At 56.0% G+C, this 18584-nt stretch overlaps 1 protein-coding gene across 3 annotated transcripts in view; it reads right to left on the bottom strand.

The window, feature by feature from the left end:
- Window positions 1-268: 268 nt before the first annotated feature.
- The window catches only part of CACNA1A (calcium voltage-gated channel subunit alpha1 A), a 71215-nt gene continuing 52899 nt past the window's right edge, over window positions 269-18584 (bottom strand). For 2 of the 3 annotated variants that reach the window (XM_025203927.1, XM_025203925.1), the window contains 14 exons: window positions 15803-15902; window positions 14511-14671; window positions 12800-12937; window positions 12181-12382; window positions 11657-11821; window positions 10869-10979; window positions 9573-9656; window positions 8776-8781; window positions 6084-6200; window positions 5317-5382; window positions 5103-5203; window positions 4739-4889; window positions 3419-3546; window positions 269-374 (listed from right to left, as the gene is read on the bottom strand). In XM_025203927.1, coding sequence (XP_025059712.1) covers window positions 269-374; window positions 3419-3546; window positions 4739-4889; window positions 5103-5203; window positions 5317-5382; window positions 6084-6200; window positions 8776-8781; window positions 9573-9656; window positions 10869-10979; window positions 11657-11821; window positions 12181-12382; window positions 12800-12937; window positions 14511-14671; window positions 15803-15902 — 1636 coding nt within the window. Of the gene's footprint in view, window positions 375-1048; window positions 1262-3418; window positions 3547-4738; window positions 4890-5102; window positions 5204-5316; window positions 5383-6083; window positions 6201-8775; window positions 8782-9572; window positions 9657-10868; window positions 10980-11656; window positions 11822-12180; window positions 12383-12799; window positions 12938-14510; window positions 14672-15802; window positions 15903-18584 lie in introns of those variants that run through there. The other variant, XM_025203926.1, reaches the window with a different exon arrangement.

Below are 18584 nucleotides of genomic sequence, written 5' to 3'. Positions count from 1 at the left end.
ATGGGGCTGCTCAAGAGTTGATTGAGGAAGGCGGGGGGCAGGGGGGGAAGAAAGAGAGAGAGAGGAAGAAAAGGAGAAACAAAGAGAGAAAGAAAGAGAGAGAAAGAAAGAAAGAAAGAAAGAAAGAAAGAAAGAAAGAAAAGCTGAGAGCTCCCAGCTCATGGGAGCTGCTCCCCGATGGCTAGATCCAAAAGCACCATATAAAACCTGGGCTGGGGGGGGCAATGGCTGTTTCAGAGGGGGTGGCAGGTGGGGGGGGCATGTCACTTTATTCTACCTTATAAGCAACCCGGGGTGGGCATTTCTTCCCTAACCCCAGGGGCGGGGACATGTGTCTCAGCATCTCATACATGTCGGTGAAAGTCAGCCGGCCCCTGGGAGCGGAAAAATAATAGGAAAAAAAAAAACAAGAAAAGAGTGGGAAAAAAAGGCACGGAAAAAACAAACAAACAAAAAAAAGAGCAGAGAATCAAACCAGTGTTTCGAGGGGAAAGAAAAGCTTCCTGGTCCCATGTGTCACTGACCCGCGGGGTAGTTTTGGGGGCAGAAGCATTTTGGAAGGGGTGGAGGGAGATCCTTTATGGCCTAGACACAGCAAAGCACTTAACCAGCCCCCGGATCCAGCTGGACATTTGGGGAAGGGATCAGAGAAACTTCAGCCCCTGCCTAACTGCTTTGCTGTGATCTTGGGGTGAAAGGGGGGGAACCCCCCTGGTTTGGAGCAAAAATAGGGGGGCAGAGAGATAGAGAAAGAGAGAGATTTAGAGTAGCCAATGTTGGGGTATGGGGGAAGAGGAAAGGAAAGGAGAAGGTGGGGTGGAGGGGGGAGATGGCAGAGGTGTCAATGCAGTCTTGGCTGTCCCCAGGGCTTGGGGGGGCTGGATGCAAACAGGGAGGGGGCACACAAGACCCCCCCCACCCCAGGAGCAGAGAGAGCAAGCAAAGAGGCTCCATGCCGTGCTGGTCTGGGCAGCGGCCCCGCGGGAGACATTCTCTAGGCTCATGACAGCCCCAGTCAGGTCTGAAGTGCAGGGGGGGGCATGGGAGGTGTGTACGTGTACATGTGTGTATATATATGTATCCAGGTGACATATATATATCGCCGAGACACCGTAAGCCGCATTCATTCCGTTGACGCTAGCAGGTTTTTAGTGTAAGTCAAACCTTGCAAGCAACCCTATGAGGACATTTCTTGCCTAGGCCCAAAGGGGGAGATATAACGCGTAATAAACTGTACATATCCTTATAATGAATTCGGCCACTGCAAGAAGAATACAGGGAGGGGAGGGGGGTTAGTGCAGACGCCACTGGGCGTGAGAAACACCCGCGGATGAATTTGGGATGGGGGCAACAAGGGGGAGGCAGGAAGGAGGGTAATCTGCCTCAGTTTCCCTGGGAAGGAGAGGCAGGGGTCCTTGATCTGTTCTGATAGATTAGGAGGGCTGCCTCATTTTCCCTGGGAGGCAGAGGGACTCGAGGGCAGGACCCAATTGGTTCTGATGGATTGGGAAGGCTGTCTCAATTTCCCTGGGAGAGAGAAAGGTCTAATAGGGGAACCTGATTGGTCCTGATGGATTGGAGAAGGGTCACTGGCTGTGGGGAGGGCTGACTCAGTTTCCCTGGGTGGGGAATGGTCCTTGATCAGTTCTGATGGATTGTGGGGAGAGCAGCCAGCTTTGGGGGCTGCCTCAGTTTCCCTAGCAAGGAGTGCGGGGCGGGGGGGTCCAACAGGGAGGGGGACCCAATAACTTCTGCCTTCACGTGGCTCCAGTGGGAGCTGGGAGGCACTACGCACCCACGGGCCTGGCTGGAAGCAGGGCCAGCTCATGGGGAAACTCAGGCAGGGAGCAAAGTTCACAGTGGGTGAAGGGATTGGGGACAAGCAGAACTGAGTCAGGGCAAAACTCCAGGGTCCAACTGCTAGGCCTGATTGCTTCTTGAGGCCCCCAGCCCATCTGAAGCCAGGCAGATTTTGCCTTCCAACAGGTTCCAGATGGAGCTGTTTTTTGGGGGGGTTGTAGGGGCAGGGAGGAGCTGCGTACCACTGCTGGGGGGGGAAGCAATGGTGCCCCACCTGTAGCACAGGTGTGGGGGGTGGCCCCACTCCCTGGGCTGGGCAGGGTCTGCCAGGTAGGATTGGCGGTGAGTGAACACATCAAACCTGGGTCCAACAGGCTACGAAGACGCCCCCCAGCCCCCCTCACCTTCCTCCCCTCACCCCAGGGAACACCGGGTGGGTCTGTGCAGCTCCCCTGGGGCCAACAGGGCCATGTGCACACGCCTGGCACTGTCCCTCACCCCTGCCTTGGGGTGCCCTGGAGTTGTGGGGAGCTTATGTTGCCCTCAGGCACCCTCCTGGGCCCCAGGGCAGCGATGATCCCAGAGATACCCCAAAGGCAGTGTGGGATTGGCCAGGATAGCCCCAGACCTCCTGTGATACCACAGGGGGGGCATTGTGAGAAACCCCAGGGCATTGTGAGAGATCCCAGAAGGTGATAGGGGCACCGCCTTGGGCACTCTGTGGCACCCCAGAGCATGATGGGATATCTCAGAGAGTGGTGGGGACAGCACCCTAGGCACTCTGTGATACCCCAGGGCATTACGGGAAACCCCAGGGCATTGCGGGATATCCTAGAGGGTGTTGGGGTACAGTGCCTTGGGTACTGTGTGACCTCAGGGCATTATGGAATGCTGGGGGGGCAGGGCAAGCCACCCCAGAGGGGGGCCAGGGCAGTCCCCTAGGCACTCTGCAGTGCACAAGGGCATTATGGGAACCCCAAGATCTGGCAAGGGTATGTGTTGGTGGGAAGGGAAAAAGAATCCAGCTGAAAAACCTACAATTGGAAAAGCAAATGTTAGTGGGCAGCTACACCCCTCCCCCCGAGCATTTTTCCCCAGCCCCAGGTCTCCCAGGCTCCATCTGAGTCTGTCTAGGATCTACCCCCAGCCAAGGGCTTGGGGGGTGGGGGGCGGTATCTTGGATCCTAAATGCTGCCCATCTTGTGGTGGGGGATGCTGCCATCCCTCAAGATTCCCAGGGGCCTGGGTGAGCCACGCCCCAAAACCATATCCCCCAGACTGCACTGCAGCAGACCTGGAGCCCACCCAGCCAGGTCTTTGCCTCTCCCTGAGCCCTCTGGATTAGAGCCAGGGGCTGCTGGGCAAGTACTCACCCCATATCAGAGCCAGGAGAGAATCCAGGAGTTTTTTCTCACACACCATACCCCACTCCCCTCCCACAGTGGGGAGTGAACCCAGGTGTCTGAGCCCCCCGCTCTCACCAGCTAGACTTTCCCTATATCCTGCCCTGTCCTGCACAGCTCCACTTTGCCAGAACCCCTGCAACCCCAGCTTGTCCAACCCCTCTTGGGGCCTGGGAGGGCATGGGGATGCCTATGGGGAGGGCGGGGGTCCTTACCAGGCAGCAGGGTCATACTCGGCCCACACACGTACATACTCGTCCAGGTGGTGGGGACCCAGGATGGAGGAGTCGCGGGTCAGGTACTCAAAGTTATCCATGATCACAGCTACAAACAGGTTCAGCATCTAGATCCAGTGGCATGGATGGACCCATTAGGAGGCACCTGGAGGGGCCCTGATCTTGTGGGGATCCCCCTGGGGCCACACCAGGTTGCATCCATGGGGTTCCCAGGGTCCCAGGCCCATCACCCTGCTCTCCTGGGGGATCCTTGCCCAAACATGGGCCAGCACATACAGTAGACGTGCCCACGGGGGCGCATCCCAAGCCAGAGAGATACCCTCCCCATATGGCAAATATGTGAAGTGGAGCCGACATGCTTCCACAGGCCACGCATGGTGACATGGGCAGGTGGCTCCCACTGTGTGGGCGCGCAGCATGCATGTGGTGCACTAATGTGGGCAGGTGTGTGCAAATCAACACACGAAGAGCTCGGAAGTACACAAGGGGGCCTACACGTGTATGTGACTGTTGGTGCATGCAATCTGCACAGTGCACACATCCACTCTCGTGAGCTCTTGTCAATGCACTCATAGCTCATCCATGTGCTGACACCCACACAGGGTGAGGCCTACCAGCACATGCATGTAATATGTGATCTGGGTGCACACACACTTGCAGCACACATGGTAAACAGTCCCCTCCTTTACATGGAGCCCCACATACATAACACATAAGCAGGGGGCACACACCCCTGCTGGCACATGTATGGCAACCCCTGCCCCTTTAACCCACATGATCAGGATACATACACCCCTGCCAGTACATGCCTGCAGTTCACACATGGCACATCCCTCCTGGCTCCTTTACACAGAGCACCAAACACATAACACGTGATCGGGGGCACACACCCCTGACAGCCACACACATGGCAACCCCTGCCCCTTTACATAAAGCACCACATGTAACACACAATCTGGGGCATACACCCCTGCCAGCACACACATGGGGCAACTCCTACCCCTTTATAGATAGCACTACACATGTAACACATACATGATCTGGGTGCACACATTCCTGCCAAAACGCACCTGAAGCTCACGCATGGCAACCTCCCCCTTTACACAGAACACTATGTATAACACATGTGATCTGGGTGCCCACACCCCCTGCAGCTCACACATGGCAACATCCTCCCTGCTTTACATAGAGCCAAACACAAACAACACACATAGGATCCTTGCACACACACGTCCCCAGCATTCCTGAGACATGCTCACACACACGTTTGCATCCCGCCCCTGTCCACATGGGCCTCACCAGGAAGGAGCAGAGGAAGATGAAGGAGACAAAGTAGAAGTAGGCGAACTCATTGCCACATTCGTGCTCCATGATGCCCGAGTTCTCATCACATGGCTTTCCGCTCAGGCAGGATAGCATGATCTCCTGCCAACCCTCGCCTGTGGCACTCCTGCCCGGGAGGGGGAGGGGCATTAGGAGGGGTGGGAGCAACCCTCCCCCAGGTCTCCATGCAGCCACCTCTGGGGTGGAGCTAGCAGCTGTACATAGAGAAGGACCCCCTTGTCCCAGCTGATGCAGCCACCTCTGGGGTGGAACCCAACAACTGTGCACACAGGGGTCCCTCACCCCAGGGTCCAGCTGCGGGAGGTAGAGGGGTTCTCACCTGAAGAGCAGCATGAGGGCCTGGAAGAAGGTGCGGAAGTTGTTGTGCTCCGTGATGGCTGACTCATCGTCCTTGTCATCGATGCCAATGTTCCCGAACACCTGCGGTGGCCCGGGGATTGGAGGGCAGCGATGGGTTGGGATCCACATGATACCCTGGGCCCTGAAGTTGCCCGCCCACCCCCCGCCCCAATCTTCTGGGCACCAGGCCTCACCTGCATGCCAATGATGGCATAGATGAAGAAAAGCATGGCGATCAGCAGGCAGACGTAGGGCAGGGCCTGAGGGGATGGGCATGTGTCACTCCCGGCAGCCCCTGCCCTCCCAATCCCAGACCCCTGCTCCACACATCAGCTACTGAGCCCCAGACTCAAGGAGGGCAGATGGGAAGAGACAGACATACCAACCAGGGACAAATGGGGACAGACAGACAGACTGATCAAGAGTGGACAGGAACAGACAGACCAACTGACCAGACTGAATGAGGACAGACAGGGACAGACTGACTGAGGGTGAATGTGGACAGACTGACAGAGCAACCAGGGATGGACTGGGAGAGATAGACTGACTGACCAAGGGCAGACAGGGACAGACAGACCAACTAACCAAGGACAGATGGGGACAGACAGACAAAAAGACCAACCAAGGGTGGATGTGGACACAGACCAACTGGGGTCGGATAGGGACAAAGAGACTGACTGAGTACAGACCGGGACAGACAGGCTGACTGGCTGACCAGGGGCGGGCAGGGACAGACAGCCTGACCAGGGGCACTTAGGGACAGACGAATTGACCAGGGACTGACTTAGAGACTGACTGGGCGGTGGATAAGGACAGACAGACAAAAGGGTGGCAGATGGGGACAGAGAGACCGACTGAGGGCAGGCGGGGTTAGGTAATACACATGGATGCCCCCCACCCTAAGATGGGCCGCAAGGGAGACCCCTGCCCTGCCCCCTGCCCCCCACCTGCACCCAGGCACCTTGAAGGACTGCACGAAGGTCCAGAGCAGGATGCGGATGGTGTAGCCCTGGCGCAGCAACTTGATGAGGCGGGCAGCGCGGAACAGCCGCAGGAAGCTCAGGTTGATGAAGTTGTTCTGCGGACATAAGGGGACAAGAGCAGAGCTGCCATGAGCCACCGGGACCAGCACAAAGGAGCACCGGGACTGTGCCAGGCTGGCACCATGGGGCACCAGGAACAGGCTGGACTTGCACCATGGGGTGTTGGTGTGAGGATTGGCACTTCAGGGCGAGCTGTGAGCAAGCCAAGCTGGCACCACAGGGCTCCGGGAAGGAGCCAGGATGTCACTGCAGAGTGAGCTGGGCTGGCAACAAAAGGGCACTGGGAGCAAATCAGGCTGACACCAGAGCAAAATGGGTGTAAACTGGGCTGGCACCACAGAGCACTGTGAACAAGCCAGGCTGGCACCAGCAAACTCACCAGGAGTGAGCCAAGCTGGCACCATGGACAGAGCTGTGAGCAAGCTGGGCTGGCATCACAGGCACCAGGAACAAGTTGGGCTGGTACCACAGAGTGAGCCAGGAGCAAGCCAGGCTGGCATCATGGAGCACACCGTAAGCAAACCAGGATGCCACTGTGGAGCTCACCCAGCTGGCACCACAGAGCTTATGGCCTCTTCCCCAGCACATCATTGACAGGAAGGAAGCCAGGGGCTGGGAACTCATAACCATGAACCCAGCCCTGAGCCCTAGAGAAACCCCCCTGAGCTGGAGAAACCAGCAAGGCTGGAGCACCATTAGAAGCCAGCCGGGCCCTAACTAATGAGGAAACAGATCCCAACTGTGGAGCACAGCAAGGATCAGATCATTCATTGGAGTCATTAAGGAGAGTGAGAAACCAATCAGCACCACCATCAAATAAGGGCAAGGACAGCCAGTCCTACAGAGGTAGAAGGAGGGGACCAGCTAGATGCCCCTCCCGGCCTCCCCTCTGGCACAGGGGGGTCCCCAAGGAAGCTTGGATGGTCCCATGGAAGGGGGGGGCTGTCAAATCTCCCACAACCAAATGCACTGATCTTTCCAGACACAAGCAGGACACGTGGCCCAGCACGGACCATGCACACGCAGCCAGCAAGACCCCGAGGCTGGGCAAGTGTGAGAGGTATAGGGATGGGAGGACAGGGACAGAGCTGGCAAGGGGTTGGCAAATGCATCATGCCCCACACCGCAATGCTCCCTTGTGACTGGCTGGGGGGGTGAGAGAGGCATGGGCAAGGCCTTATTTCCCCCTGGACCTGATATATTTGTGGGGTGTGGGGGGGATGGTGCATAGCTGGGGAGACCCTGGGGCTTGGGTCTAGCCCCCCACAAGCCTGGGTGAGGGGAATGGAAGCTGCAGATCCTTCATGATCTTTTGGGGGGGCTTTTGGGCCAAAAAAGCCTGGCATAACCTTTGACCTTGGCTCCCTAGAAGTCTCCAGGCCACCCCTGGGAGAGGAACTTGGACCTGGCAAGTGGGTGGTGGTTCATGCCTCACTTGACCCCAGCTGGAGACCAGGACCTGCACCAGGAATGCAGATTCTAATCCCACCCCAGAAGCATCCAGCAGCTGCGGGGGGGTCAGGCGTGGTCTTCCACACATGCCATGAAACTCATGCGACGTTACGGGACCCAGGTCACACCACACATGGGGCCGGGGTCGTAGAACATGCCCTGGGACTGTGACACATGTGATGCCCTAGCCATGCTCTGGGTGGAAGCATCATGCAACGGACAGCCTGGAGATACCCAGTGCCTGTGAGGATGCAGGGCCTGCCCCCCTCCCCCTGGCATAGGTGGCCCCAGAGCTGCGTGCCACCCCTCCTGTGGGTCTGAGGGCCGTGGGGGGCATGCATGGCACCTCTTGACCAGGATGCCAGGTTGGCTGAGACATTGCACTGGGCAGAAAGGGGCTGGAAGCAGGGCACATGCGGGAGCATGGGGCTAAATCCCCCAGAGAAAGACAAGGGGGGCAGAGAGAAGGGGCAGGGCAGAGACCCCCTTCCCCTCAAGGAAGATCTTCCAGGATCCCCCATTCCTTTCCTCACCCTGTCAGATGCCCTGTGCTACTCTGACCTATGCCCACTAGGTCCCCCAGCCCTGGGCGGATCCCTTCTAATGAAGTCCGCAGGTCCATGGCCAGCCCCAGACATCCCAGATCTGAGGATCTTGGGGTGGAGAGTTGTGAAAGGATTAATTGTGGGGCTCTCAGGGGCCCAAGTTGGAGAAAAGGGGCCTGAATCTGAGCCAGTGGGGCCGGGGGTGGTTAATACACCCTACATCAGGTGGCGGCTGCATGCAGACCATCCTGGGGTGGGCATTTGTGCCTGGTCACCTCTGCAAAAACCACAGGTGCTCTATCTCCCCCCCCACCTGTGGGACCCATGGGTTTGGGGACCTCTGTTGTGGATCTGTCCATGGCTCTAGCCCTCTGCTTGCTCCAGGACACACCATTCCCCCTTCCCAGACCCAGGACACATTGCTCCTTCTCTGCTATGAGATGCAGCCAGGACAGCTTATGAGCTCTGCTCCTGAAAGTCCCAGGGCTAGGAAATAGAGGACAGATGGAGGGAGAGGCATGAGGCCTAGTAGTCAGCATGCCACATGGCCAGGGCTGAAGGGGGTGAAGGCAGGGTGGGCCGCATTACAGCTCCCAAAACAGACTAAACCAACCGGATTCTGGATGGTGATGGTGAGATGAGGAGGGGCACAGGGAGTTGTGGGGGGAGGGGCAATTGTGCCACGGTGCAGGAGACAACCAGGGGCAGATATCCAGGGGGGGAGGGGGAGGACGGACGGGCAGTTGGCACGGACACACAGACCAGTCATGGATGGACACATGGAGTTGTCATAGTGCATTGTGATTGGATGGCAGTGGCAGTGAGCACAGTATAAAGGGACAGCATGGAAAGAAGATAAGACAAGAGACACAGTCGTTATACAGCACCCGCAGCCCACCTGGCCCCCATCCCCCTCCCCTGCCCTGCTTGAGGCTGGGGGGGCTCCCCAGGGTCCAGCCTTGGCCCTCCAGCAGCTGTGGAGAGGGACCTGTGGCCACCCCGTGGCCATCACCAAGCCCACGAGGCTGCATGGGAGGGGCACGGAGATGGAAAGCAGCCCCTAGCCCCACAGGCTGGCTCCAGCCTCACCGCAATGCCCTGGAGCGGAAAAAGCCTCCTTTTCATATACACCGATGCCTCTGAGTGACTCCAGACTCAGCCCATTCCAGGTGGGAGCCACCTCCCTTCCAGGGCTGTCAGTTTGGCATCCAAAGCCTCCCAGGTTCTTGTATCCCCATGGCATGTCCTCCTGTGTCCTTAGCCTAGTTGCACATACCCCCCTCCCCCGGGTCTCCTCCTCCTGGCTCCAGCAGCCTAGAGCCATGGCGATGGAGCACCAGGGACCCTACATTGGATGCCCTCCCCCCTGTGTTCAAGAGCTGGGGATGGTGGCAGCATGTTGGCACTTACCCCGAACTCCGTCACTAAGATGTCTGTGATACTACCCAGCACTGTGACAAAATCAAAGATATTCCAGGCATCACGGAAATAATTCTAGAAAGGAAAAAACAGAAACAAGGGACGAAAAAGGAACGGGCACACAGCACCCACAGCCACGACACCACCACGGAAGCCACAGCAACGAAGACAGAGGCCCCCCTCCAAACCCCTAACACCCTGGGGGGAGCCAGGTTACCTTTCCTCTAGACTCTGAGGGATCTGGGGATGGGGGTGAAAGGATTAGTTTTGGGGATAGAAGGGGCCTGATTCTGACTGCATGGGGGGAGCAGTAATGAAAGGGAGGCCAAGTCTGTGCCTGGGTGGCTCCATCTAAGGCTGTGATCCATGTGGATCTTGCTCTTAGCAGTATCGATCCCAGGGGCTCTGCCCCCAGCGGGTTCTTGGAGGGCACTGCTGGGACCTGCCCCAGCCCCAGGGATGCCCCAGCCTTGGCCCGGACAGACAGATGGACACTAACAACAAAAGAAATAGACACACAGAACCAGAACTCAGTGGCTGCCCTGGGCCCCTTCCAGTTAAGGCCACAATACTTGGAGAAGGAACCATGTCCCCTCATCCCTGCACTCCCAACCTTCCTGTATCCCTCCACCCAAGCTGCCCTGGGGCAGATGGACAGATGGAGCCAGGACACGCATGAGGGACTGGGTGAGAACAGGATCATAGCTCAGCAGAGGCTGAAGGGACGATCCTTGGCTTTCCCTGCCCTCTCATGAAGGCCATAGTTCTTTCCTTCCTCTGCCTCTCCCCTACAAGCCACACTATATCCACAGCAAATTGCACCGAGGCTGTTCAGACCCCCAAGTGAACAGTCCTGGCATTTGGCCCCCTCCTTTCCAAGGAGTCTTCAGGTGCAGCTAAGAGTGGGGGTGGGGCGCCAGCACTGGCCAACCGGTCTTCCCCCTGCCCCTGCTTTGATGGTGTAGCATTGCTAAGAGGTGGGACAATGGGTTTGTATGGGATGGGCTGGTTAGAGCTGATCCTGCCCTAGGAGGGGGTTGGACTAGATGTGATCTCAGCAGATCCGTTTCAGCCCCACGTCTCTAGGATTCTATGAACATGGCCCTGCTCCTCATCCCACGTTGCCCAGAGCAGCTGTGAGGCTCGCACAGAGGACACGTGAAAAGCCCACAGTGGGGCTGGGCCAGCAGGAAAGGGGCTAGAAGCAGAAAAGACCAGGCTCCACCCTTCCTCTCCTTGGCAGCCTCAGGCTTCTCTCATATACAGCCAGCCAAGGCAAGTACTTACCAGCACCCCGAAAGCCATGATCTTCAGCAAGCACTCGAGGGAGAAGAGTGAAGTGAAAACATTGTTGAACATCTTGAGTACATTCTCGTAGGCGTCTGAGGCTCCATAGAACTGGGACGAAGAGTCATGGGTGAGCATGGTGGGGCCATGGATCTCTTGTGGCAAGAGGAGCAGTGGCAGGGGCAGATCTGAGGGAGCACATTGGTGCAGTTGGCCCCCCCCCGCCCTCCTTTGACTCCTGGTGGGCCAAACCCTGTGCTGCCGTGGGCCCCACAGAAGGAACCGCGGCCTCTCTGCCCAGCTCTGGGGGGGGCCACGGTTTGCCAGTCTGCAGCCACTCCCGGTCCGGCAGCTGACCATGCTGTGGACTGGTAGTTGACCCGCCACGGCCCGGCACTGAGCCACGGCCCAAGGATTGAAAATCCTTGTACTAGACCTTAAATGCTGGAGGCTGCAAGTGAGAGAGAAAAAGTGAGGGGAGAAAAAATCCCTGGTCAGACCCAGTTCACTCTCCCTTCCAGTATCTGCTTTCTCCTGTTGCCTGATGACACAAGCGACCAAGAAGGAACTAGGGTCTGACCCAGGAAATGGCAGGTCTCATGCTCTAACAGAGCCCTAGGCTAATTAGCACACTTTTTGTTTCTTTCTAACCGGACAGAAATAGGCTTTGCATCAAACCTGATGGGGCACCATGCTATCTGCAGCCTCCGCCCTTTTCAAAATCCTAGATCCATCCATGGGTGGGGGGATGTCAGTCTCCAACTTAGCAGGGATAGAGGGGAACTCACCTTCATCATGAGGACAACAGTGTTGAGGGCAATCATGGCCATGATGGTGTACTCAAAGGGTGGGGATACCACAAATTGCCACATGCGGTACTGGAAGCTCTGCTTGTTCTGGGGCATGTGGCGTGTCAGGGGCTTGGCACTGATGGCAAAGTCAATGCAGGCTCTCTGTGGAAGATGGGAAACACATGATGCAGCTGGGGTGGTGGCAGAGACAGGGGTCCAGAGCCAGCCTGGCCCAGCCCATGAGATGCTGGTGTCAGGTGCCATGGGAGGGAGGGGGATTGAGAGCTGTGTCCTGCTCCCCAGGGAAATATGATGCAGGATCTGGGAGGTGCTAGCAAGGTGCAAGCTCTCTGCTTGCTTAGCTAACCCCCTGATCCTGCCCCTTTGTTGGGCAGATGGACCCTGCCAGGCAGAGAAGAGCCACATGTTACCCTGCAAGGGATTTTACCCCATATCCACAACTCTGGCTCTACAGCCCCCTGATGAGCCCTTCCCTCTTGACCCCGGCCACCAGGCCCCACCTCATTCTTCTCCAGGCTGTATTCCTCCATCATCTTGTCTCCCTGCTCCTGGAATGTGATGATGATCAAAGCCACAAAGATGTTGACAAAGAAGAAGGGGAAGACCACAAAGTAAACCACGTAGAAAATGGACATCTCCATGCGATATCCAGGGCTGGGGCCCTGGTTCTCATATGTGGCATCCACTGAGTGCTTGAGGACTCTGAAAAAGGTTGTAAGGGGGTGGGGGGGAGGAAGGAAGGTGGAAATATCTCAGAGAAAGAGAGGAAGGAGAGAGGAGAGGCATTGCAGCACCCTATAAAAATACCCTCCCAACAGCCTTGGAAATTCCTGCTATAAAGGTGGGGCTGGGGCTAGATCACAGGTGTAAATACACATCCATTTCCACTGCCAGCTCTGGTCACAAAGCAGGTGAGATGCACAGCTGGGAAAGAACCCAGGTGTCTGAGTCCCAGCCCCATGTTCTACCCATCCCATCACAGAGCAGGCGAGCCTCAGCTGAGGATAGAACCCAAGTATCCGGAGACCCTAGACCTCACTAGACCCTATCAGCAAAGCCACCCTGGCATGGCCAGGATCCCACCCCAGTCGCGGTGGGGTTAGGGGGCCTGGTGCTTACTGAGGCCAGCCTTCCCCTGTGGAGACGGTGAAGAGGGTAAGGAGCGCCCACAGCACGTTGTCATAGTGGAACTCGTACTTCTTCCACTCCCGCTTCTCTGCCTTCACTTCGTCTTTCTCGTAGACCAGGTACTCGCCTCTGGGGACAAAAAGGAACCCCCCTTTGATCGCTGTTCCACCCAGACTTCAAACCAATTGCCTGGGAGGGGCAGTGGCATCTATTCAGGCAGTGCTGAGAAAGTCCATGGATTCATGGCTCACGTAATCTAACAGTTTTTTGCTAATCTTGTCACCCCACTGGTGTTAGCGACCCTTTCCCCTTTTTAATGGGGTTCACAGAAATCACAGAGAGTCATAGAGATGTCAGGCTGGCAGGGAGCTCCAGAGATCACATCTAGTTCAATACAGCCTGCCTGAGGCAGGATCAGCACTGCCTAAACCATGTCAGACAAATCTATTACCTAAACTCTGTAAAACTGCCGTTGACCCTGACACAGCACTAAACATGACGCTGAACCCTCCCACCAGAAAAGCAGATGGACCATGGCAGCCAATGTCCTGCTGCTAGATACAGTTTTTAATACACACTCAAGAGATCCCAGGCAGAGGCCGTGTCCCCGCTGCAGAGGAAAGCAAAACCCCTCCAGTCTGGATCAATCTGAGCAGGGGGGTAAATTCCTTCTTGATCCCAGCATAAGCTTGAGCACAGGGGCAAGACACCCTAGCCCAGTTGAGTCCCAGCAGGATCATTGGCCCAGCCCAGTCGCCATCTCCAACCTGGGCTGCAGCCAACACCCAATGCCTCTGAGGAAGGTTTAAAACCCCCCTGACACCTATAGCACCAAGGGCAGGGGGTGGAATTCCCTCCCAGGCCCATTCCACAACCAACAAAGCCCAGAAGCCTGGAAAATCCTCATGGCAGTACACAGGCATCACTGCACCTAGATCATCCCCACCCAGTGTTTGTCCAACCTCTCCTTGAACCTCTCCAGTGATGGAGTCCACAGCTTCCCTGACATCTATTTCATGGCCTCCCTCCTCTAAAAGAGATTTTTTCTTTGACATCCAGCCTACACCAACGTTGTTACAACTTCAAGCCATTGACCTGCATCCTGCTCTCTATGTTCTCGATTTTCCATTACACAAAGCTTTCACACCATCTGATGAAGTGAACTTGGGTTCACAAAAGCATTCTCTTTCTCTATATATGTATCTTATTTAGTTGGTCTATAAAGGTGCACCTCTACCTGGCCTTCTGACTGACTTCAAACTAACTTGGCAAACTATTTCTCTCTTTTATTGCACAGCAATAAAAGATGGTTTTTACCCTCCAGCTAAGATGGTTTTTACCTCCAGCTAAGAAACTTTAACTCGGGTCTGATCGCACAAACTCAGGTAAACATTAACTCAGGCATGGAGATATCTGACCATGAAGCATTGGAGGCCCCATCAAGACACTCGAGGTTAGATTTTGTTTTATGACACCAAATAAGAAATGAATATTTAACGATAATGACAGCAGGACTCATGAAACCCTGTCCTTGGACTATATCTGGCCTAGCTTGCGGTGTTTTAAGCTTAATATAGAATCTGGCAGATTCGTGGATGTTCTGATAAAGTTCTATTTGCTTCTGCTTTGATCTTAAACGGATTAATACAGCACTAGGCCCCTAGCTTAGTAGTAAAGCCGGGGGGAGTGGGGGGTCTCACACCTGCAGTCATTGTCAAACTCCTTGGACTCATCGGTGCAGTAGAAGAACTTGCCCTTGAAGAGCTGCACAGCCACCACAGCGAAAATGAACATGAAGAGCATGTAGACGATGAGGATGTTGAGTACGTTCTTCAGGGAGTTCACCACGCAGTCGAAGACAGCCTGCCGGAAGCATGGGGGGGTGGGAGTCAGGGTGCCAGGAAGGATCCCAAGGCGGACAGTCAGGGCATAGGGTGAGATGTTGAGGGGATCAGGGTGTCAGCTAGGACCCAAGGGGGTAGAAGTCATGGCATGGGGTGAGATCTCAAGGAGGGTCAGGATGCCAGGCAGGACCCTGGGGGGTGGGGGGAGGGTCAGGGCACTAGAGGGGACTCCGGAGGGGATGGTCAGGGCAGTGCCCCCCAGGGCACTAGGCAACATCCCATTCCAGAGCTGGGAGAGAAACCAGGAGTACTATAGTGTGTACTATAACTACTAGACAACACTCATTCCAGAGCCAGTGTAACGTAGTGTGGCACTGCTGATATTCTTATGGGAGTTGGGGAGAGAACCCAGGAGTCCTATGAACCCCCCTGCTGTAACCACTAGGCAACATCCCCTTGCAAAGGTGGGGAGAAAACCCAGGAGTCCTACTACAATCACTAGGCAACATCCCCTTCCAGAGCTGGGAGATAATCCAGGAGTCCTGCCTTTTGGGTTCCTTTGATCTGCTGCTGCTAGACAGCTCCTGGCCACTAGTGGGATGTGACCCTGGCAGGGGTCTGGGTGCCAGCTAGGATCCGCACGGTCGAAGCTGGTATCAGGGCACTGGCTGGGACCTTGTGGGGCAGAGAACCACCCAGTTGAGGCAGGATGACTGCTGCCCATCCCAGCCCATTGAGCTACCCCTGATCTTTACTACCTGCCTGGTTCTCAACGGGTTAAATACCAAGAGGACAGAGAGAGAGGACTGGGGAGCGGGGTTCCAGACAGAAAAGTGACCTGCCCACCATGAGGGCAGTGGCAGGGGTGGGAATAGAACCCAGGCATCCAGACTCCCAACCTGCCCCCCAGCCTCTTCCCAGAGCTGAGAAGAGAACCCAGATCTCAGCTTGCCATTTCTCCCCCAGCTCTCACCATTAGTCCCCACTCCCCACAGAACTAGGACTAGTCCCTGGGCCCTGCATCTCCCAGGCCCAGCTCTATTCCCCTCCTTCCCCTACACCTTCCCCCAGTCCCATCCATCAAGTCCCTGGCAGCTCCCACCCACCCTCTCCAGCCACCAGGACTGCATGGCCCCCCAAATCCTGGTACCTTGAGCTTGGGCAGCCGCTTAATTGTTTTGAGGGGCCGAAGGACACGGAGAACACGGAGGGATTTGATGGTGTTGATGTCCTTCCCTTTGCTGCCACTGCTGAGAAGAGATTTGCAGGAGGGAGATGAGGGGGGAGGGAAGGGGGTGAGATGGAGACAGAAACTCTCTGCATCCACCTTGCATCCATCCACTCCTCCCTCCATCTGTCCCACCTACCCATCCATCCATTCCCTGCCTCTCCAGCCTCCTAGCCACCCCCCAGCTTCTGCACTCTGTCCAACCAGGGAAACCCAGATGGTTCATCAGTCTGTCCAGCCATCCCACCAAGTCTCTACTCAGTGGTAGGAGGAGAGGGGGGGTTTCAGGGAATAGCCCCCAGCTGGTTCTATAGGCCAATGGAGCCCAAAGGAGGCCATGTGAGGCCCTGATCCCTGCTACATAGTCACTGGTGCTCCTTTCCCTCCATGCAGGTTTTGAGCTGCAGGGAAGCTGCAGTGAGTGTCCAGCCTGGGAGCAGGGAGACCTGGACTCTCCTGGCTGGCAATACTCTTGGCCCTGGCACACCCACCTCCTCCCCAGTTCCCATCCCCCTTGGACAGCACTGCCCCAGAGACCCTGGGCAGGGAAAGAGGCCCCCATGTGGGGGAGAGGACTGCCCTCCACAGCTCCTGTCAGCTCTCACAGAGGAGGTGCAATTAGCCCCAGCTTACAGCTGGGGAAACTGAGGCATGGAATGGAGCTGGGACTCACCCCAAGGCCACTAGGGGAGTTCAGGGCAAAGGCATGTACAGCAACCTGGAGTCTCAGCTCCCACCTCTCTCCCCACCATTTATTCTGCCCACTCCACCCACTTGGCCACACTTCTGCTTGGGGCTGGGACTAGAACTCCAGGAGTCCTGGCATTGAATCCACTGTGTTGGCCCCCTGAGATTCCACTCCCTCTGGGAGTTGGAGAGAGAACCCAGGAGTCCTATGACCCCTCCCCACCCACACTGTAACCACTAGGCAACATCCCCTCCCAGAGTTGGGAAGAGAACCTAGAAGTCCTACGGCCCCCACCATACCTTCTAGGTAACATCCCCTTCCAGAGCTGGGAGAGAACCCAGGAGTCCTGCCTCTTGGGCTCCTTTGTTCTGTTGCTGCTAGATAGCTACTGGCCACCAGGCAATATTTTCTGCTGGGGCAGGGAAGAGAACCCAGGTGTCCTGGCTCCCAGAGCCCTGCTGCCATAGGGGCAGGGGGGAGTGGAAGGACATATCCCCTTGGGGAGTTCTGCTCCAGTACCAAGACCTGGAGGGCAGCTGGCAGAGCCTGGCCTGAGCACAGGGGGGCCACATTCTTCCAGTCAAATCAGTGGGCACATGGAAACAGAGAAACACAGACAGACAGTGGGGGAGCTATGGCAGAGACAGAGACACTTTACCGTGAGCTGCTCCTATTGCACCAGGCAGCGAGAGGGGAGAGACAAGGAGAAGTAAGAGACAATCCTGTGCACACACAACATGCCCTGATAGGCACCACCGGAGGCTGACCCCATGCCCATTGCCCCGGCCTGATGTCTGGGGCTGGGCAGAACTCGGGCGCCAGGAGCACTCAGGCCAGAGTTGCAGGTCTATAAAATCATGAAGGGTGTGGACCAAGAGAGCAGGGGGCTGTTGTTCACCCAGTCCCAGGACACTAGAACAAGGAGACACCAGCTGGAATGAGTAGGCGACAGATTTGAAACTCATAAGAGTAAGGATTTTTTAAAGCCACGTGTTGTTAGCGTGTGGAATTCATTGTCACAGGAGGGGGCTGTGAGGGTGTTAATAAGAGATGGATCACTCTAGAGATACCCGGTTCCATGCTCTCTTTCTACAGCATCCACTTCTGCCACTGTCAGGGACAGGGCTCTGGGTGAAACCGAGCATAGGTATGGCATTTATGCTCTTATGGGATCTGGGGAGAGAACCCAGGAGTTCTACAGACCCTGCTGTAACTGCTAGGCAACATCCCCTTCCAGAGTTGGAAGAATACCCAGGAGTTCTACAGCTCCCTGCTGTAACCACTAGGCGACATCCCCTTCCAGAGCCAGTATAACATAGTATGGCACTGCTGGTGTTCTTATGGGAGGGAGAGGACCACAAGTCCTACAGCCCCAACTCTAACCACTAAACAATATCCCCTTCTAGAACCAGTGTGACCTAGTATAGCACTGCTGATGTTCTTACTGCAGCTGGGGGTAGATGCAGGGGACAGCTGGGCCCCAGTCAGAGCCTGGGATGATGAACATGGAGACAGGGGTTTGTATCCTGCTAGGGGGTCTATGCCTCCCTTGTACTGGAGGGCTTGCACAGAAGGCCTCATCCTTCCCAGGGCACAATGCCTGCAGGCCCTGGGGTCTGTGCAGGGAGTTGGGTTGGCAAAGGTCTGGTCTCTTTGCAGGGAGACTGCCTCAAAAAGCATGGAGGGCCTGGTCCTAATCTCCCTTCCTGCAGGTGAAGGACTGGGATCTCAGTTCATCGAAGTAAGACTGGCCACATGTGCAAAATAATTATCACACAATTAACTGGTGAATCGCACAATAAATGTAGCATGGCCATGCCCAAATTAATTAGCAAGCCATAAAAATGGCCATCCAGCTATAAAAAGAGCCAACCTGGTATTAAGTTAGCACTTTAAAATTTGTAACAGCTCTATAGCTGGTTTCTATACAGCTTGAATTTGTATGTGTCGCAGGGCCTTAAGAACTGATCCCAAGCCCTGCTGGCCAGAGACTCCTGCTCTCATTAATTCAGAGTC

This window comes from Alligator sinensis, unplaced genomic scaffold (genome assembly GCF_000455745.1).
Source record: "Alligator sinensis unplaced genomic scaffold, ASM45574v1 scaffold707_1, whole genome shotgun sequence".
NCBI lineage: Eukaryota > Metazoa > Chordata > Crocodylia > Alligatoridae > Alligator > Alligator sinensis.
Note: the sequence above shows the minus strand (reverse complement) of the source record. Positions and strands in the feature narration are given on the sequence as shown.